The 20,694-nt window shown below is 48.9% G+C and overlaps 1 protein-coding gene across 4 annotated transcripts in view; it reads left to right on the top strand.

The window, feature by feature from the left end:
* KLHL22 (kelch like family member 22) overlaps positions 1–20,694 on the top strand; it is a 39,300-nt gene that overhangs the window by 7,721 nt on the left and 10,885 nt on the right. For all 4 annotated transcript variants that reach the window (XR_011965217.1, XM_072599662.1, XM_072599660.1 and 1 more), the window contains exons 2-4: positions 7,544–7,794; positions 14,853–15,018; positions 17,754–18,472. Coding sequence is in view for 3 of the 4 variants with exons in the window: in XM_072599660.1 (XP_072455761.1) it covers positions 7,544–7,794; positions 14,853–15,018; positions 17,754–18,472 (1,136 nt within the window). In the remaining variant the exon portion in view is untranslated. The remainder of the gene's footprint in view (positions 1–7,543; positions 7,795–14,852; positions 15,019–17,753; positions 18,473–20,694) is intronic.

Genomic DNA, 20,694 nt, shown 5'->3' with positions numbered 1-20,694 from the left:
CAGTTAGAAAAGGGAAGCCAGCAAGATTATAAGAGACCAAGAAATATAAAGCATGAAAAAATGAAAGAGAATGTGAAACATAAGAAAAACAACTGATCTGAAGAACAGATCAGGAAGAGAAAAACATTAGAATAACCGGACTACCTAATGAAAGCTAACAATAATACAAGCGATAATTAAAGAAATTAAGGAATCCTGGAGGGTTAGAACAAGAGGGGAAAGTAGAAATGGAGAAAGTTCACTGATGACCACCACAGTCAGAAGGTCCCTGCCCCACTGCTTCTGGACTCCCGGGGGGTGTGTTGGCTGGTTCCTTCTTCCTCAGGGCAACCACTGGGCAGCACAGCTGGGGCTGGCATTTCTTAGCAGCAGAGGTTCCCTTAATCCTCCCTGGCTCAGAGCTAGACTCTACCCTGTATTTGGGAGGGGAAGGTTCCTGTGGCTGGGGCCACATCCCAGCCCAGCCAACCTCAGGGCTCTCCCCTTGTTGTTTCAGAGGAACTCGCCTGGAAATGTTGACACTTCAGATTTATCTAGTCAAATCCTGAAGCCCCCCGTTCAAGAATAAAATATTACAAGCAACAAGAAGAAAGCCATTTAATTATGGTAGTGCCACAATTAGAATCACCCAAGACATAGCAGCAGAGACGTTGAAAGACCCCAGATCTTGGAACACTATTGAAGAGCAAAAGAGCTGGGGCTGCAGCCCAAAGTATCACACCCAGCACAGTAAACGCAATCCTGAATTAAAAAAGGACATTTAATGAATTGTCAGACTTTTAAGTATTTTGTTAAAAAAACAAACAAACCCCAACAACTTGAATTTAATAGAAGGTTTGACATATAAGAGAAATATAAGGTCCATATCAAAAGCCAGTTACAAGAGACTCGGTAAGGACAGATGGTGTACCTTTTCTAAGAGGAAATGTAAAACCTGTGTCTAAGATTGTTATTAGTAATTGGGTAGTTTGTAGGAAAGATTGAGGTAGACCTGTGTGTGGTATGATTTCTAAAAGGAAAACCGTTTAACAACAGCTGAAAACAGTCATTATCTTATACATAAGGGGTGGGAGAAGAAGCCACACAAAATTAGTAGGAATTAGATGGGGAAGGGGGGATGGTAGTTCTGGAACCCTACTTTTCATCGGGAATAAATTATTTAACAATACATACATATCTAGAGGGGTATAAAAGTCTTCTAAATTTAGAAAAATGAGAGGCTGAGAGGATAGGGAGGGGGAGAGGAGAAGGGAGGGGAGAGAATAGGAGAAGGGGGGTAATAGAAGGTTGTTTAGTTCAATGGGAATGGGAGGACAAGGGAGGGATCCTTGAAGGGGAGGGTGGTTTAAGTAATAGGAGGGCAAGATAGTGGGTAGAAGTAGAGGAGTCAGGAGGGATGGGAAATAAGAGATACACACAAAATAAAGACAAGGAGTAGAATTTATTAGGGGAAAGGAAAACAGGGGTAGTAATCGTGATCTCAGACAAAGTTAAAGCTGAAATAGATTTAATGATAAGAGAAAAATAGGGAAACTGTACTGTATGTCAGCCATACCAATCAGTGCTGTTTTAGACTAGTTAAGATAACTAGATAGTGTAAGGATGGGATATTGCCATGCTTTAGGAAATGCTGCCTTGGTGTGCTTGGAAAAATGGGGAACGACTTGGACTTATCGAAGGAAGATGTTATCCATCCTGAGAAATGGAGGACAAAGAAATATAACATGGTCTCACCTGAATGTATGTGAATACGTTCATGTGTATACATACATACATACATGTATGACTGTGATTATACATAGCTGGGTCTGGGTCTGTGTCCATGCATATATGTACAGGTGTATGTACCTCCATGCTATTGTGCCTTCTTGTGGGTGCAGGGAGGGGAAAGAAAAAAACAAAGTAAAAGGGCACAAGGAAGCAGAGAAAAGATGGATAGCCCTCAGCACAACGCCTAGGATTTATTATATGTGCTTTCTTGAAATGGAAATGTATTGCTGTATATTTTGAATTCTCTCATATTCTGCTGAGCACATGGCAAGGTTTTTTCTTTTCTTTTGTATTTGTTTTCATATTTAGGTTTATAATGTTTTTTCTTTTCTTACTGTGTATTTAAATTTTTTTATTTAAGTTTAAAATAAATTAATTAAAAAAAAGTGGGAGTAATTGTTGGAGGGGGATCCTGGAGAGGGAACCGGGGAACTAAGAGCATGGAGAAGGAGGGAAAGGAACACCTGTCCCTCTATTATTCATTCTTAACATTTATTTATTTATTTATTTTTTTGCATTCTGAGCTCTCTACCTCCTTCCCCCGCCCCCCATCCATTGTGAGGACAAGAAATGTGATATTGGTTGTACATGTGAACATGTACGTGCAGAACATTTCTATGTTAGCCATATTACAAAAAACTAAACAAATGCCCACAACAAGACAAATACAGTGAAAAAGCGATGGTTCCCTCTTCTTTCAGACTCCGTCAGCTCTCTCTGCAGGTGGATAACCACATATGTTCTGGGGAATTGTCTTGTGTCCTGAGTTATTCACAGCTGATCTTCACACGAATGCTGCTGTTGCTCTGACCGGTGCTCTCCTGGTTCTGCTTACCTCACTTTGCTCCAGCTTCTTCACGTCTTCCCAGCTTTTTCTGGAACCATCCTGCTTGTCATTTCTTAGAGCACATCAGTTTCCAATTCTTTGCCACTACAGATAGAGCTACTAAAATGTCTTCGTACAAATAGAGCCTCTTCCTTTTTCTTTGATCTCTTTGGGATACAGGTGTAGTAGTGGTATTGCTGGGCCAAGAATAGTCATAGTTTTGGAGCTCTTTGGCTGAACCAGGTCGTAGCTCCACCAACAATGCGTTAGTGTCTCTTGCTTAGGGTAACACAGCCAGACTGTGTTAGAAACAGGGCTAGGTTCTATGTGTTTTGGATCCTGAGGCCAAATCTCTCTTATGCCAGGTTGCCTATACTTAAGAGAATATTGCCATTAAAATGATTTGTATTCTTTGATTTGACATTAAGCAACGGGAAGAAGATACCTACATCTTAAAAGAGACTGCAGAGATCCTAGAAGGCAGCCAATGTAGATGCCCCATCATCGGCTGTATAACTTGATGACTTCAAGGTCTAGAGCAAGGAGTGGTGATCCCAGCCACTTATTACCTTGGTGACATGGAGCCGGCCACTGAACCACATAAGACCTTTCATTCCTTATCTGTAAAATGAAGGACCTTTGGAGGCTGCTCCCAGCCCTCAGTCTGGAATGTTCTGACTTTCCATGCCTTGGGATGGCACAATAATTAGGCTCCCTTTTGAACCTGGCAGCAGCCTGGCAACAGCTAAACTCAACTGGAGTTTTTCTGACCTCTGACTCACCCATAACTGGAAGCCTGGCTTTGGGACAGTTGTAAGCTTTTCTCTACCAGTTCCGAGTTCCCCCTGCAGGCCCAGAACCTTACCTGCCCCTCAGAGCTGGTCTCCCACAGAGAATGAGTAAGAGGAGACAGAAGAGCTGACCTGGTAATAAAAGCTCATTTTGCTATGGTGCTTCATGGCTTACAAAGCAGTTCCCTGTGTTGTGAATTTGATCTCTATGACAACCCTGAGAAGTCAGTAGTCTAGGTAGGGAAAGGAAGGCAAGCAGCATTTATAGGATACCTACTGTGTTCCAGGCACTGTGCTAAGGGCTTGTCTTCACTTGGTAGGAGATCAGGGGACTTGGATAGAAGGGCTTGGGGAATACAAGTTGGTATTTTTAAGCACAGATTGCATTAGCTGGGGGAGGGCATGGGGAGTGAGACCAAGGAGGCTGGTGAGTAGGAGGGGAGAAGGAAAAGGGAAAGATTAGATAAAGGGAGAACAGATTTTCAAAACTTTAGAGGAAAGCTAGTTTCCCATGGACTCTAAGCGGGAGCTGGTAGCTGGGCCATGGAAGAACATAGAGAACTAGCTGCCCGCTTCTGTCTCCCCTGCCCAGACCTGTGCCAATCCTAGGCTTCCATTGCAGAACTGGCACATGAGAGTCTTGACCCATACTGGCAGTGATTTTTTAAAAATTAATTTCTTTCTGTTATCAAGCATTTTTGTTAACATCCCCCCACAAAAACCCCAAACCGCCATAACAAATGTTAGTGATTTTTGGTTCTAGATAACTGGGCCTCTCGCCTGTAATCTCTGCTGCTGGAGGCAAGGCTGTAGTTGTTGGAGCTTGAGTTTGGGCGTTCTGAAGTCGGTGGACTGAGCACTGACGTTGGCTTTAATGGCTGCCCAGGGACAGGAGACCTGGCCTAGAACTGATGGCATCATGAGCTTGGAATACCCCTAATACCTACTCCAGCCTGGGTGAGAGAGAGGACCAAGGCGGGATAGGGAAAATCCGGCAGAATTGGAGAAAAGTGAACCAATGTCCTGGTTTTCAGACAAGGAAAGAGAATGGTGTCAGAACAAGGAAAGAGAATGGTGTCAGCGTGTTGTAGGCCAGTGAACTTGACTTTAGTTCCTTGAGAAATTCCAAAATGTATTTTTAAGGGGATTGTCATGTCAGCCTCTCCCAGTCCCCCAACACACATTCTTTCCCTCCCTTTCTCTGCCCCACTTCTCCCCCCCTCCCCCCCCAGGATCACATCTACACTGTCCTTTGTCAGTTCTTCTCTTTCTAGGCTTTTGACCCCTGACTCCCTTTCACACTCTCTGGTTCTGCCTTCCTCCCCTGCGAGTCTGATGCTCCTGCCTCTTCAGCTTCTCACCAGCCGTCCTCCATTCTGGGATGCTTCATCTTGCTTATTTCCATCTCAGAGAATTTTGGGTTCATATCAGGACTCTGCTCAGCCATCACCTTAGGCAGGCAGCCTTTCCTGCTCTCTCCAGCTGCTTGGGCTTTCCTTCCATCTAGTCTTCATGTCTTTCATATGAATCTTTTAATTTAAATTAATTTATTTTTAGTTTTCAACATTTCTTTCCATAAGATTTTGAGTTTTAAATTTTCTCCCCCTTCTTCCCCACCCCAGACGATGTGAAATCTGATTAAGGCTCTACGTGCATTCATATTAAACATGTTTTTATATTAGTCATGTTGTATAGAAGAATTAGAACCAGTGGGAAGAACCATAATAAAGAAGAAACATAGAAAAAAAAATGAGAGCAACTAGTCAGCTTCTGTTTGCATTCAGACTCAGAGTTCTTTCCCTGGATGTGGATGACATTTTCCATTGTGAGTCTTTTGAAGTTGTAGATCCTTGCATTCATGAGAAGAATTGTCTGTCAAAGTTAGTGATCAATGTCGTTGTTACTGTGTACAGTGTTCTCCTGGTTCTGCTCACCTCAGTCAGCATCAGTTCATAGAAGTCCTTCCAGGTTTTTCTCAAGTTGGCCTGGTCATCTTTTCTTATAGAACAATAATATTTCATTTCATTCATATACCACAACTTGTTCAGCCATTTCCCATTTGATGGACATCCCCTCAATTTCCAATTCTTGACCACCATAGAAAGAGCCTCTATAAATTTTTTTGTACGGGTGTCCTTTTCCTATTTTTATGATCTCTTTGAGATGCAGACCTAGAAGTGGTATTGCTGGCTCAAAGGGTATGCACATTTTTATAGCCCTTTGGGCATAGTTCCAAATTGTTCTCCAGAATGGTTGGATCAGCACATTTTTAAAAAAATTATTTTGTTTTCAGTTTTCTACAATCACTTCTATATATCTTAGATTTTTTCCCCTCCCTCCCCCTCCTTACCCTTTCCCCCCTTACACCCTCCCCTAGATGATGTGCAATCCTATTTAGGTTCTACACATACATTCTTATTAAATACATTTTCACCTTAGTCATGTTGCATAGAAGAATTAAAATGAATGGGAAAAGCCATAAAACAAAACAAAACATAACACAAGAGAAAATGGTCTGCTTCATTCTGTGATCCAGTTCCATAGTTCTTTCTGTGGATATGGAAGGTGTTTTGCCTCAAGAATTCATTGGGAATTTTTTAGGTCCTTGCATTGCTGTGAAGGACTAAGTCTACTGGAAAAATTCCTCACATACTGTGATTATTGCTGTGTACAAAATTCTCCTGGATCTGCTCCTTTCACTCAGCATCAGTTCATATAAACCCTTCTAAACCTCTCTGAAGTCTTCCTGTTCATCATTTCTTATAGCACAATAGTATTCCATTACATTCATATACCACAACTTGTTCAGCCATTCCCCAGTTGATGGGTATCTGCTCGATTTCCAGTTCTTGGCCGCCACAAAGAGAGCTGCTATAAAAATTTTTGTACATGTGGGGCCCTTTCCCGTTTTTATGATCTCTTTGGGATATGTTCCTAGAAGAGATAATTCTGGGTCAAAGGGTATGCACATTCTTGTAGCCCTTTGGGCATAGCTCCAAACTGCTCTCCACATCCAGGTGGATCAGCTCACAGCTCCACCAACAATGAATTAGTGTTCCAACTCTCCCACATCTTCTCCAACATTTATCATCTTCCTGTTTTGTCGTGTTAGCCAATCTGATAAGTGTGATGTGGTACCTAACAGTTGTTTTGATTTGCATCTCTCTAATCAGTAGTGATTTACAGCATTTTTTTCATATTACTATAGATAGCTTTAATTTCTTCCTCTGAAAACTGTCTGTCCAAATCCTGATCATTTATCAGTTGGGGAATGTATTCTTATAGATTTGACTCAATTCCCTCTATACTTTAGAAATGAGGACTTCATCAGAGGCATTGATTGTAAAAAATGTTTCCCAGCTTTTTGCTTCCCTTCTAATCTTGTTTGCATTGGCTTTGTTTGTGCAAAAGCTTTCATTTCATAATGTTCTCTATCTCTTTTTGGTCATAGATTCTTCCCTTCTCCGTAAAACTGACAGGTAAACTGTTCCTTCCTCTCCTGGTTTGCTTATAATGTCCGCCTTTATGTCTAAATTGTGTACCCACTTGGACTTTATCTTAGTACACACTGTAAGATGCTGGTACATGCCTAGTTTCTGCCATACTGTTTTCTAAACAGTGAGTTCTTATCCCAGATGTTGAGATCTTTAGGTTTATCAGACTGTGGTATAGCCATTGACTGTTGTTTCACGTGAATCTTGTCTCCGTCCCTTAGAACACCATTGCTTGAGGGCACAGGGCTTTTGTTGCTGTTGGTTTTTCTTTGTATTTCCAGGGCTTATATTGTAAAAGCTTAATGAGTGCTTGTTGATTGGTTTATCAGTGAAAATTAGAAAAGTGGTGACCTCTCTCTTGAGATTAATCTATTTTATTTCTTTGGTGCATAGGTCTGGTAAATGCTAGCTAAACTTTCTTTTCTGCCCTATTGAATGGGGTGGGCTATGGGAAGGGTTACTGAAAGGCAAGGGCTATAGGGAGCCCCAGATGAGAGCTGTTCCAAAGTGGAGGGGGCTGCCCCGCCTAGAGATGCCCAGACAAGATCTGGACCCCATGGCCTGAACGCTGTCGAGGGAACCCTTTTCAGGAGGGGATTGGACTGGGTGGCCTGGGACACCTCTGCTCTGGTGCTCATCCTTTCTGTTCTGTGCCCTCCTAGCTGGCTAGTGCCACCCTGCTCAGGATGGCAGAAGACCAGGAGCCTCCTCAGCTGGGCCAGGTGGCCCCTGAACCCATGGCTCAGCACTGCAACAGCAACACATACCGAAGCGCCCAGCATTCCCAGTCTCTGCTCAGTGGGCTGCTGGCTCTTCGGGACAGCGGGATCCTCTTTGACGTTGTCTTAGTGGTGGAAGGCAAGCAAATAGAAGCCCATCGCATCCTTCTGGCCGCGTCCTGCGACTACTTCCGGTGAGTTTGACACAATGACCTCATCTTTCTTTCTTTGTTTTTTCTTTTATGCTTGAGTGACCAGACTTTGGCATTGGGGGAGGCATCTAGTGCAGCCTTCCTCCAGTGCAGGAATCCATGCGCTTGGTAACTTGCACCCATTCCAGAAGTGCCAGGGGTCTTAGATGTCCTGGAATAGGAGCCCTTTATGTGGCCTCCTTCCCTTACAAGGGTTCATCTGACCTCTGTTGAATACTGGCAGTGACCGGTAGCTCACTCCCTACCTCCCCTGTCATGTCCGTTCTCCTTGAAGTCTGCCTTGTTCACATTTTCTGCCCAATCCAAATGATGGTGGTTGTACGCTGACTCCCAGGGCATTCTCTCTCCTTTCTCAGGGTACTCAGCTCCCACTCCACTATCTTCCTTTCTTCCATCGCCACCTTGGTACTGAGAGACTTTATGGTTTACATAGGTGTGCTCCGGAGCTCCTGAACCTCCCAGTTCCTTGGCCTCCCTAACGCCCGTGACCTATTTCGACTTTGACTTTACCACCATCAAGACTTTGCATCCCTGTGTACCTCTGTGCGTTCCTTAGCCTTGCTCCGACTTCACTTTCCTGCCTCTTCAATCTCCATCTGGTGTTGGCCATTTCTGGCTTCATCGCTGCATCCCTCCGCCATTGTCTTCCTCTGCTCTCATCAGGAGCTGATTGGGCACGCTGCAGATTGGTGTCAGCTGGCCTCCGTGGGCCCTCCCTGCAGCAGGCAGCCCTCTGGTCTCTTCCTGATCGCTCCCCACAGATACACCTCCAGACTTTCTCTCCTACAAAGCCCTATGTCCTCCCCTCAGATGGAGACCATCCAGTTCGTTTGATGTTAGTTCCCTCTTCTCCCAGTGCCTTTATTTCAAAATTGCTTCTTTTTTTTTTTTAAATGTTTTTTAGTTCTAAATTCCATTCCCTTTCTCCCTCATACAATAAAAAAGCAAGAAGGCAAACAAACAAAAACAGCCCCAAGCCCAACAAAACCCACTGCGAATTTGCATAATCTGCTAAGCATGTTTCTACATTAGCCCCAGCCTGAAAAGAAAAGGCCAGAAAAAGAAACAAAGAAAGAAGACTTCCCTCTGCGCTGTGAGGCCATCAGCTCTTGCTCTGGAAGAGAGTAGCCTCTTTCATCAAGAGTCCTTTGGAGCTGGGATGGGCCATGTGTGGAGCAGCGTTGCCAAATCTTTCACATTCATCGTTATCACAGTGCTGTTGTCACTATGGACAGTGTTCTGGTTCTGCTCGCTTCCCTCTGAATCAGTTTAGACAGACCTTCTCAGGTTTTTCTGAAACCACCCTGCTCATCATTTCTTATAGCACAATAGCATTCCTACGTAGGGAATGGAAGGAGCCCCAGATGAGAGTTGTTCCAAAGTGGAGCCATTGCCCAATCAGTGGGCATCCCCTCAGCTTCCAGTTCATTGCCACCACAAAAAGAGCTGCTAGATATTTGTACATGTGCCTATATTTCCTCTTCCTTGATCTCTTTGGGTGTAGACCTAGTAACAGTATTGCCAGGGCAAAGGCTGTGATGGCCTAGTGTGCAGTGTTCCAAGTTGCTTTCCGGAGTGCTGGGACTCGTTCAGCTGGTTCACACTGTGCATTAATGTACCTGTTTTCTCCCATCACCTCCAGCATTTGTCATTCTCTTTTTCTTTGCCATTCTGATGGATGTGAGGTGGTACCTGGGAGTGATTTTAATTTACATTTCCATAATTATTAGTGGGGTGGCTAGGTGGCACCCTTGGGCATGGAGCTCTGGGCCTTCCTGAGTTCAGATATGATCCCAGACACTCCCTAGTTGTGTGACCCTGGGCAAGTCATTTCATTTGCCTCAGTTTCCTCATCTGTCAGATGAGCTGGAAAAGAAGATGGCAAACCACTGCAGTATCTTTGCCAAGAAAACCCCAATGGGGTCATGAAGATTTGGGCATGACTGAAATGACTGAACCACAGAATTATTAGTGATTTAGAACATTTTTTCATATGGCAGTTGAGAGTTTTGTTTTCTTTCTCTGAAAACTGCCTGTTCACATCATTTGACCTATCCCAAAACTGCTTGGCATCATCCTTGCTCTCTTCTCTCTCTGTCCCTTCTTGCCAAGGCCAGCGCTGTGTGGGCACCTGATCCCGTTTCCTGCACGTTCTCTCTTCATCATACCTTCTGTCTCTTTTCTCTTTCTGTTTCTTTCATATCCCCCTCCCCCATCTACTCTTCTTTCCTTACTGCATTCCAACACACCTCAGTGCACCCCACCCTCAAAAGCCAGCCACCCTACATCTCTCTTCGCAGTTCAGCCGCCCCCTCAGCCAAGCTGTTTCTGCTGAGTGCCTTTGTTCTTGGCTTCGATACTCAGCTGAAGCTGCTCTCTCAGTCATTGGTCACATCTTTAGCTGTCAAATTGGAGAGTTTGTCCTTAGTCCTGATCTTTGACCTTCCTGTTGCTGACCTCCATTCCCCTGGACAGCCTCGGCTTTCTGGGGCTTTGTGACATTGCCCTCATCTGACTCCTTCCCAGGCTCCTTTGCCAGCTCATTGTCTTGGTCATGCTTCCCAGTGTGAGTAGGCCCTGAGGTTCTGTCCTAGGTCATCTTCTCTGTATGCCCTCTCTTTAGGGAAGCTGCCTTGGGTTTAACGATCTGCTCTATGTATCCTGCTCCCCTCCCCTCCCCCCTCCATGTCCACCCTGAGCTGCTTCTTATAGCACCAATTCCCTACTAAACATTTCAGGTGGAATGGATATCCCAGGGACATCTTAAACTCACCATGGCCAGAATTGAACCATTTTCTTTCCCTCTTAAACCTGCTCTCCTCTGGACTGTTCCGTGTCTCTGAAAGTCATTTGTCTTCATGGCAACCCTTACCTCCCTTCTACAGTCGAGGAGATTCTCCCAAGGTTATACAGCTAGCAGCACTCTATTCACAGAGGCATCTAGATGCAGGGATGGATAGGGTGTTCAGGGAGGGCCAGCACCTCTGGTGTGAAGGCTGCTCAACCATCGTTGGCATCCACCTTTTACCCAGCTCTCGCCTGAGGCTCCAAGAAGCTGGAGCATGTGCAGTGGCTACACCTTGCTAAACCGTCTTGGCAGATAGGTTAGACTAGGTTAAGGGTAACTGATAGATCTCCAACCTGTTGGGGATTTAGCAGGGTATCTACCCCATGCATGTGAAGCTTCCCCTGGCAGAATGGGTGAATGAAAGCAGTTTGTTCCAGTGGTCATGATGGTGGCTGAAGCAGGTGCTGTGGGTCAGAGAGGGTGATCAGACAGTGAAGACCGTCACTCACTGCATCCTGGGCCATCGTCCTGACTTTTGTCTTGTCACTGGACTTGGTGATTCTGGAGGAGGGAGTGTAGCTCTGCCTCACTGCAATCCAGTTCATGGGTGAGCCAGTATATCACGATGCTTCTGGTCCACAGCTGTTGCTTGGTCTTCCAGGTTCATGGCCCTGGCATTTTCCTTGACTCCTCACTCTCTCTCACCTGTGACCAGTTGGGTTGCTAGATCTTTCTGTTTCTGCTCTGACAGCATCTCCCATCTGACCGCCTCTCCACATCTCCTTCCACTTGGTTTTTCTGCCTCAAGTCTCTCCCTGCTCTAGAACATCATCCATGCTACTTACTGCTGGGGGGTGACTTTCATTAGACACAGAGCTGAGATATGACCTTTCTCCTCATCGGGGGCTTCTTATTGCCTCTAGAAGAAGGTTTAAGCCTCTGTTTAGCTTCCAGAATCTTTCATAACCCAGCCTCAGCCTCTTCCCAGGAGCCATGGTACAGCCATGCTGGCCTTCCTCTGTTCCTCTCCTGTGATAATCCATCTGCCGTCTGCATCTGTGCCCTTTGGGCTCCATTACCCTCCCTTAACTTCTAGATTTGTATTTGTTTCCTCTCTGCATGTGTTTTTATTTGGACTCACACTTTCCGGTAGAAAGTAAACCTCTCTGGAATGTTGATTGTTCCCTCCTCTGTACTTTGTATATGTAAGTCTGGCACCTTGTACCAGGTGTGCAACATGTAGCAGGTGCTGATGCTTGGCTGTCTGTCATGTAATCAAATGGCTCTGGTTGCTAGAACCTGATTCCTTCTGTGGAATCTAAATGAACCTCTTCTCTGCAGAGCAACACAGCAAGCTGCTGTTCCTTCCGTTGTGTGGCAGCCCTTCTGTTGAGATGGAGCAAGCATTCCTTAGTAGCTCCCTCTGTGCCACAGCACAAAGAGCAAGCTCACAATCCCTGGCCTCATGAGCTCATGTCCCCATGGGGGAGACAGTCCTCCAACAGCTCTGTGCCACCATGGTCGCTGCAGTCTGATGACAGGCAGTCTCAGATGAGGCACCAGCAGGTGGTGAGGGGTTGGGACTGAGACCACTGAAGGGAGGTGGGATTGGAGACAAGTCTTGAAGAGGCAGGAGGCAGGGCAGGGCTGGGAGCATGGAGACAGGAGAATGGAGGGGCCCTGGTTGGAGAACATCAGACTGGATCCTTCGTGTTGGACCCTGGAGGTGACAGAGAACCATGGGAGTGCTGGAGGATAAGTGGGACATGGTCAGATCTGGGCTTCAGGAGAACCACTTTGGGAAGAGACCCCCACCTTCACCACAGGCTGTGGCAATAGTTTAGGTGTGAAGGATGAGAGCTGAAACTAGGGAAGTGGCAGTGGCCAGGGGAGAGATGGGAGTGTGTTGGAGAGATGCCACTGAGGTGAAATGACTGGGCATTGGCACCTGAGGTAGGGTTGAGAGAGAGGGAGGAATGGAGGAGTGGGGGGAACTACGAGGCTGGTGGTACCTCGACATTCATGGGAAAGGTGCAAAGGAGAGGCGTTGTCCTTTGGCATGTGGTGAGGTGGAGGTGCCTGTGGGACTCCTAGTTCAAGGGTGGATTCTGGGAGCCTGGAGCATGGAGTGGAGGGAGCTGACGAGCTTCCTTTTAATGCTCCTTTTGCAGCTGAAAGCCCCAATTTCCTTCTACAGCATGTGTGTTGTTCATTGTACAGCCTCCTGTCTCCTCCTTCCCTGCCTCCTGTAGTCCTGCTGCCAAGCTACCTTCATGGAATGGGAGCACTGCTAGGTTTTGGAGCCCTGCTGGGTTCTGGAGCCCTGCTGGGTTCTGGAGTGCTGCTGGGTTCTGGAGTGCTGCTGGGATCTGGAGTGCTACCAGGATCTAGAGTGCTGCTGGGTTCTGGAGCCCTGCCAGGTTCTGGAGCGCTGCTGGGTTCTGGAGTGCTGCTGGGATCTGGAGTGCTACCAGGATCTAGAGTGCTACCAGGATCTAGAGTGCTGTCGGGTTCTGGAGCACTGCTGGGTTCTGGAGTGCTGCCAGGATCTGGAGTGCTGCTGGGTTCTGGCAGTGCAGGGACTCTAAGTTCCATTGGGAGAGACATTTTTTCCTGTAGCGCCCAGTCCTGCGTGGCTGGGGGTCTTCTACAGAGTATGTGCTAAATACGTGTTTGTTGCATTAATTAGAATTAAATGAAAATTCCAGACAAACGGTTTGTAACCATAAATCATCATGTCCTGGGAGCTGCTTTAATTGTAATTAATAACTTGTGTTATTCGGTCATCAGTATCGTGACCTTTTGCTGTTGGTCAAAAACTGGAGAATGTTTGGTTCTTGAGAATGAATCAGCTAAGCACTTGCCCTTTACCAGCAGAATCTAATTGAACAATTTTTAAACTTTCAAGGACTTTTTTACCTCCCTCCCCCATGACCCAGCTCCCCATGCCCTTTCCTCCTCCTCAGCCTAGAGAGCTGTCCCTTAGAAAAGAGTGCATTTAAGTAACCCACCCCAAATCCTAGCCGCACTAGTAGCTTGCAGGCACCTGCTGCTTGTAAGTCCTGGTTGAAGTGCTACTAGGTGGAAAGCACCATTCAGAGTAGGAGCTCCCACTTTCGAGGGCCGACTTTGCCCAAACAAACACATAGCGACCTGACTTGGTCATTTGAAGAGAGAGAGGGGATCAAGCAAAGCTTCCTGGGGGAGGTGGCTGAGCCTTGAAAGAAGCCTGTGATTGTGAGCGAGGGAATGCATGCTGGGCCTGGGCTGAGGCGCACAGACAGTGGCAAGACTTGAGTTACCTGGCTCTTCACTGCTGGCAGTGCCTGCTGCCCGCACATGCTCACATATGCATACCCTCACACAGGATTTCCATGAGTCCCAGTGAAGCCCAGATTTGGTGGCATTTGACTGGCCTGCCATTGGGGCAGCTGGTGGTGCAGGAAATGCAGCTCTGGGCCCAGCGTCAGGAAGGTTCACATCCGGACTCCGGTACTTGCTGGTGTTGTGACCCCGAGCACTTCTCTGCCCTTTGTTGGCCTCGGTTTCTCCACTGTAAATGGGGATGATAGCAGCGCTTCCCTTGAAGGGCTGCTGTGAGGATCACGGGGGCCAGTGTTTGTAAAGTACTCTCCACGGGGCTCGGTGCCTGGTACACAGTAAATGTTATATGAACGCTTTTGTGTAAAAGCGTTTTTCATGTTTTATATATTCCCCTTTCTTCCCCTGCCCTGGGAGGCAGGATGGGAGTAGGCACAGAAAGTGCTGGCCAGATAGAGATGAGGATGACTGAGGGGAAGCTCTGGGACCCAGGGCCAGAGCCTGGGCTGTGTGTGCACGAGGAGGAGGGGGCACTGCTGGGAGCAGAAGCCTGCGGGAGACTGGTGAGGGGGTGGGGCACTAGGCTTGGCACCGAGCTGTTGGGCACCTTTCAGAGCCTCTGCTGAAGAGAACCTGTGTGTCTTTATGACAGAATCCTCACCTGGTGCACCCTGGGAGAGGGCAGCCCCCAATGTGGTACCTTTGGGTGACTTCCTTCCTCTTCACCCAGCCCCGGCTGCCACGTCACCTCAGGCGATGTGTCGAGTCAAGCCCACCTACAATTCCTCCCTTCCCATCTGACTTTGCTGTTGCCTTAGTCCATTTGGTCTCCGGGAATCTTTGCAGCGGCCATTCTGCCCACGTGTCCCCTGGACCCTCAAGTGCAGGGTGCGGCCTTAACCTCCTCTTCCTTGATGTTTCCATTTTTCAGAGGCATGTTTGCAGGAGGCCTGCGGGAGATGGAGCAGGAGGAGGTCCTGATCCACGGTGTCTCCTATAATGCCATGTGCCAGATCCTGAATTTCATTTATACTTCGGAGCTGGAGCTCAGTCTGCACAATGTCCAGGAGACCCTGGTGGCTGCCTGCCAGCTTCAGGTGAGAGCCCGGGCCAGGGTGGGCACAATGGGCAAGGCTGGCATCACCAAGGAGGGAAATTGAAGAGACAAGACCTAGGGTCTTTCTGGCTTTCTGGCTTGGCCAGCAGGGTTTTCCCTTGGCCTGACTGGTTCCTAGACCCTCCTTTCCCACCCCACTTTGGGCTCTTCTTGCTTGGGTTCTTTGCCTTTGCACATGCAGCCACCTCCCTCCACCTCTCCTCCTTCATTGCCAGGGCAGCCTTTCTCCCTGTGACTCCTTGTGCTCTGCCTTCTGTCCTCTCTGCTCTGCTGAGGCTCATCCTTGGGATGTGTGCTTGCCTCTTCTCTGTCCTGGTCACTTTTTAACACTGCAGCCTAGCTCCTTTTGGGAAACCTTCCCTCTTCCTCACGGGCTGCATTGGTTCCTCGTGGTTATCTGTGTTCCCTTTGCGTTGGTTGGTCCATGCTCTTATGTGGCATCCCCTCTGTCTCTGACTCTGTGTCTCTCTGTCTCTGACTTTCTGTCTCTGTCTCTGACTCAGTGTCTCTGTCTCTCATGATACTGGAGAGCCTTTGCTTTGAAGGCCTTTGTGCCACAGATAAAATCGTCCAAAGGAAGTGGGGACTTAGTCAGTCTAGAATTTCTAAAAGGAGTCACAGTGTTTTACTGAGCAGTTTTTAAAACGAAGGACAGGAAACAGAAAACTCTCGTCCTCTTGGTGCAGTCCTTGTTTGTTGTGTCATTCAGGTGGTGGATTGAAGGAACAGGCAGAGATGGGGCAGGGACATGTAGGGGGAGCCTGGCAGGGCCTGGCTGTCCTGCCGCCTTGTGTTGGCTGACCTCAGCTCTGACTGGCCTCTTTTGAGGTTCTACTTAGGGGGACAGGTTATCCCTTTTTCTCCTCAGCTGTCTCTTCAGATGAGCTGATCTGCTAAGTTGGACGGGTGTTCTCTACGCTAAAGCCAAGGAAATCCCAGCTCCTCTCTCTGTATCCCTCTGTGTTTCATGCCCCCATGATCCGGGCAGTTCTCAGGGGCCTGCCTCACTGGGAGGAATCACCAGGGACATCTGGGCCAGGGGCATCCCCTCAGCATGCCCTGAGACCCCAGGAGCTATCTAGGCCAGCAGGGTCAGCCTCCAAGACGAGCCACAAATCAACATTCTCTGTTGTGTTGTTTGCTTGTGGAGGGTGTTAAACATTTCCTAATTCCATTTCAATCTGGTTCTTCTGCTCTGGGTCTGGGGTGCTTGTACTGCACCCAACCCCTTCAGGCCGTTGGCTTGGACACCTTTGATTCAGACCAGCCTGTACATCCCCCCTGCAGACCTGTGTCTGGGAGCAGGGCAGGGAGACATATTTCAGCTTTCTCTAAGGCAGAACTTCCTACTGTGTTCATGGTGTAAGCCATGACTGTGCTGAGCACTGAGCACTGAGGTAGCACAGAATAGGTGGACAGGGGCTTGCCTTCATGGGCCTGCAGTCTGTAAATGTTAGCATTAGTAACGCTGCCTAGAGAGCCGATTCCGCTTTCTTGGCCCTGAGGGCTGGCCACCCAAGGGGGTGTTCCAAGGTCATCCCACAGACTGGTTGGAGTGCAAGGAGTGAGGCTCAGCCTGGGGCTTCAGGCTCAGTGCAGACACCCCCAATCTCTAAGAATGGCAGCAAAGGTATGAACTTGGGACCAACTGAAACCACTCATTACAAAGGCCACAGCAGATGCCCATGGGGGGGTCCGGGAGAGTCCTGGTCCTGCAAACCTGCTCACGCTGTCCTCAGCCTGGAGTGGGGGTGGGCTAGGGGACCAGCTAACTTTGTGCCTTCTGGGGCCGTTTGATTTCGGCAAATCTCCGTCCTTGACGGACATTGTTTAAGTCGTGTCTGACTCTTTGTGGCCCCATTTGGGATTTTCTTGGCAGAGATCCCAGAGTGGTTTGCCATTTGCTTCTCTAGCTCATTGTACATATAAGGAAACTGAGGCCACCAGGGTGATGTGACTTGCCCAGAGTCACACAGCTAGGAAGTGTCTACGGCCGGATTTGAACTCAGGAAGATGAGTCTTCTTGTCTCTAGGCCTGGTGCCCTGTGCCCTGTGGTGTCCCCTGGCTGCCCCTTCATCTGGAGCTTGAGACTGTTACAAGCAGGATTGAGGGAAGAACTTTGGGAGTGCCATTAACTCCTCTGATCTCAAGTTTCCCTGAGCATAGGCCTGGTGTGTGCGTTGGGGTGGAAGGATGAGTTGTGCCAGGGCTCTGCCTCCAGGGTCCACTCAGGCCTTGGGGAACCTTGACAGAAGGCCCATGGCAAGTCACAGCTTTGCCAATAAGATGCTAAGCAAGTCATTCCATCAGTAGGGCCTCAGTTTCCTCTTTTGTAAAATGATGGCATTAGGCTTGCGTGTTGGATCCTAAAACCCAAAGGGTTTCCAACATTTTAATATTGAAGAATGTACAGATCCCCTTGGGTCATGGATTCATTTTTGCCGTATGCTCAGAACCATATCAGGCTGAGAAGGACAGTGTTAGGAGGACCAGGGACGATGACTCCCTGGGCCCCCACAGGGGAGAGGCTGCCTCACTGGTCTCCAGGGCCCTTCTGGCAGTGCCAGTTGGCCTGGTGTCCTGGGCTTCCCTGGCTCAGGGGCCTCTTGACTGATTCTTAGCTATGGTTTTGGGTCAGGGTTGGCCCCAGGGACATCCCAAGGGCTCAGCCAGGCCTCCCTCAGTGAGCTCCTTTCTCTGTCTCTCTCCCTCAGATCCCAGAAATCATCCACTTCTGCTGTGACTTCCTCATGTCCTGGGTGGACGAGGAGAACATTCTGGATGTGTACAAGCTGGCCGACCTCTTTGAGCTGGGCCGGCTCACGGAACAACTGGACTCCTACATCCTTAGAAACTTTGTGGCCTTCTGTAGGACTGACAAGTACCGCCAGCTGCCCCTCGACAAAGTTTATGCCCTGCTGAGCAGCGACCGGCTAGAGGTCAGCTGTGAGAATGAGGTGTACGAGGGTGCCCTCCTCTACCACTACACCCCGGAGCAGATCGAGACTGACCAGGTGTCTCTGCTGGAGCCGCCCAAGCTGCTGGAGACCGTGCGTTTCCCTCTCATGGAGCTCCCGCTCCTGCAGAAGCTCCACGACAGGCTGAGCCCATGCCCACTGCGAGACACAGTGGGCAGTGCCCTGCGCTACCACCGCCAGGAGATCCTGCAGCCCAGCCTGCAGAGCTCCCACACAGCCTTGCGCTCCGAGTTCCGCTGTGTGGTGGGCTTTGGGGGCATGCACTCTACCCCATCCACAGTCCTCAGTGACCAGGCCAAGTACCTGCACCCCACGCTGGGGGAGTGGCGCCACTTCACCGCGGCCTTGGCGCCCCGCATGTCCAATCAAGGCGTGGCCGTCCTACATAACTTTGTGTACTTGATTGGTGGGGATAACAATGTCCGGGGCTTCCGCGCTGAAAGTCGATGTTGGAGGTAGGTGCACCTTGGGAGCCTTGCTGATGACCTTTTGCTTTTTCAGGCAGCTGGTCCTGGGGACTCCTGAGGGCCAAGGGCAGAAGAGCCAAACTCCTGTAGCCTCTGCTGTCATCTGGACAGAAACACCTTAGTCCCTTAGGGTGCCCCCAGTTCAGGGTCAGCAGGGCCTGGATTTGGAACTGGAAGGGTCCTGGAAGGCAGGACAGCTGTGACCCAGGGAGGTCAGGAGGTAAAGCCTGAGAGGCACAGCAGCTCCTTCCTGGTCGCAGGCTGGTGAGCCTGGGCATTGTGCTTCCTCCTGGGTTGACCGCTCTGCACCAGGATGGCTTCGCATCATGGGCTGTATTTCTTGATATCACACTAGAATTCGCCTCTTTGCAGCATCCCTCGAACTTTTCTTGTTCTGCCTGATCAGTCCCCCCTTCTGGGCATCTGAGCTTCGAGGCCTCATTTGCTGTGATCTTGAGCTTCCTCCCCATGATGTCTGCAGACCCTCCTCTGGACAGGCTTCCACTGACCAGGGTCCCTGTTGCAAAGCTGAGCACAGTGATCCAGGTGGCGGTGGACCAGCCAGATCAGGGTGAGGAGGGCGCTGATAACAAAAGCTACCTTTGTGCCCTCAAAGGTTGTCAGAGGGTATCACACCTGGCATTTCATCGCACCTTCCCAAAGGCTGATCTCCCCATTTTGCTGCTGAGAAACCAGGCAGACTGAGGTGGAGCAGCTTGCCCAGGGTCCAACAGGCCCCAAGTGTCTGAGGACACATTCAGACTCATATTTCCTACCTCCTGGATCACCTGGATGCCATACCCTGGGGGGATGGACATTGTGGCCCAGAAGGGGAGTTGGCTTTCCCAGCTTCAGTTGTTTACAAACCTGTTCTAAAGTGTGAGTTATTTGTTCATGTGAGGAGGGCTCTCCAACCATAAGGGAATCTTTGTAGAAAAGGAATGAGGCAAGGTGAAAATGAAAAGATGTGCCCTTCCCACTCCCTTCACCTCAGCCCTATGATGCTGTTCTATCTGAATTTTACAGATGAGGAAACTGAGGCCACAGGAGGTTGCTCTTTGCCCAGGGTCTTGTGGCTAGGAACCCTGTGAGCTGCAGGGAAACTGAGCAGGGGTGCTGGAGGCAGATCCCAGGTTGGGCTGCTGGGCTCAGAGCTTTGAAAATGGAGGGGAAGGTTTGGACTCTCCTGCCTTGGGTAATGGCAGACCACTGGGAGAAAGGGGCCTGCTGTGCTTGGTCCTGGTCAGACCCCACCTGGAAGATTATGTTTGGCAAGACCAGGGTCATCAGGGGAGTTGGAGGGCCTGAGATCAGGCCTTCAGGGTTCCAGGGCTCTTAGCCTGGAGAGCAGGGCAAGGCTGTCATGGGAGGGACATGGGAGCAGCGGGTGCAGAGTCAGGAACAGCCTTCTTGAAGTGATGGCCACGTGGCCGCTGCTTGGGGCCATTGTTGAGAGGTGGGACTGGCTGTCTGGGCTCTGTCCCCTCTTCTGGGGGCCCAGTGGCTCCTTCTCCCTCTGGGCTGCTGCCCTCTTTTGGTTCTCCTCCTGCTAAGGGGGCTGCTCCTTCTTGGTCTCTTTTTGTTCATCCAGATCACACTCTGTACCTGGAAGTGTTTCCTGGGATGTGCCCTCGGCCTCCTCTTCCTTTCCAAACCCTCTTGGTGACTTTGTCTTGTGACCCCCAGATCTTTCTGTTTCTTCCCAGAGCAGCCAGCCGCCTGCCAGATGTTTCTACCTGAGTGTCCAGGAGATTCCTCACCCGCAGTGTTCTCTTTCCCTCCCACCTTCCCTATTTGGGTCAGTGGCCCCCTGTCCTTCCCATCTCCCAAGTTTGCCTAATTCAGTCTGGGCTCCTCACTCTTCTCAGCCCAGTCACAGCCTCCACACATCTCATGCAGCCTCTGGCACTGTTTGGGCCTCCTTGACCTCTTCCTTGACCTTTCAGCTTCATCATTTCCTCCTGTTTCTATTGTCCCTCACACAGCTGACCAGGGCATTTTCCTTAAGCATCTTAGGGGCCACATTGTCTCTGTTCAGAGAGATCTAGAGACTGACTCTCTCTCTCTCTCTCTCCTCTGTCTGTCTCTCTCTCTCTCTCTCTCTCTCTCTCTCTCTCTCTCTCTCTCTCTCTCTCTCTCTCTCTCTCTCTCTCTCTCTTTCTCTCTCTCTCTCTCTCCCCCTCCCTCTCCGGTTTAGCTTTAAAGCCCAA

The sequence above is a fragment of the Notamacropus eugenii genome, chromosome 4 (genome assembly GCF_028372415.1).
Source record: "Notamacropus eugenii isolate mMacEug1 chromosome 4, mMacEug1.pri_v2, whole genome shotgun sequence".
NCBI lineage: Eukaryota > Metazoa > Chordata > Mammalia > Diprotodontia > Macropodidae > Notamacropus > Notamacropus eugenii.
The sequence above is the reverse complement of the archived record's forward strand: the minus strand, read 5'-3'. Positions and strand labels throughout refer to the sequence as shown.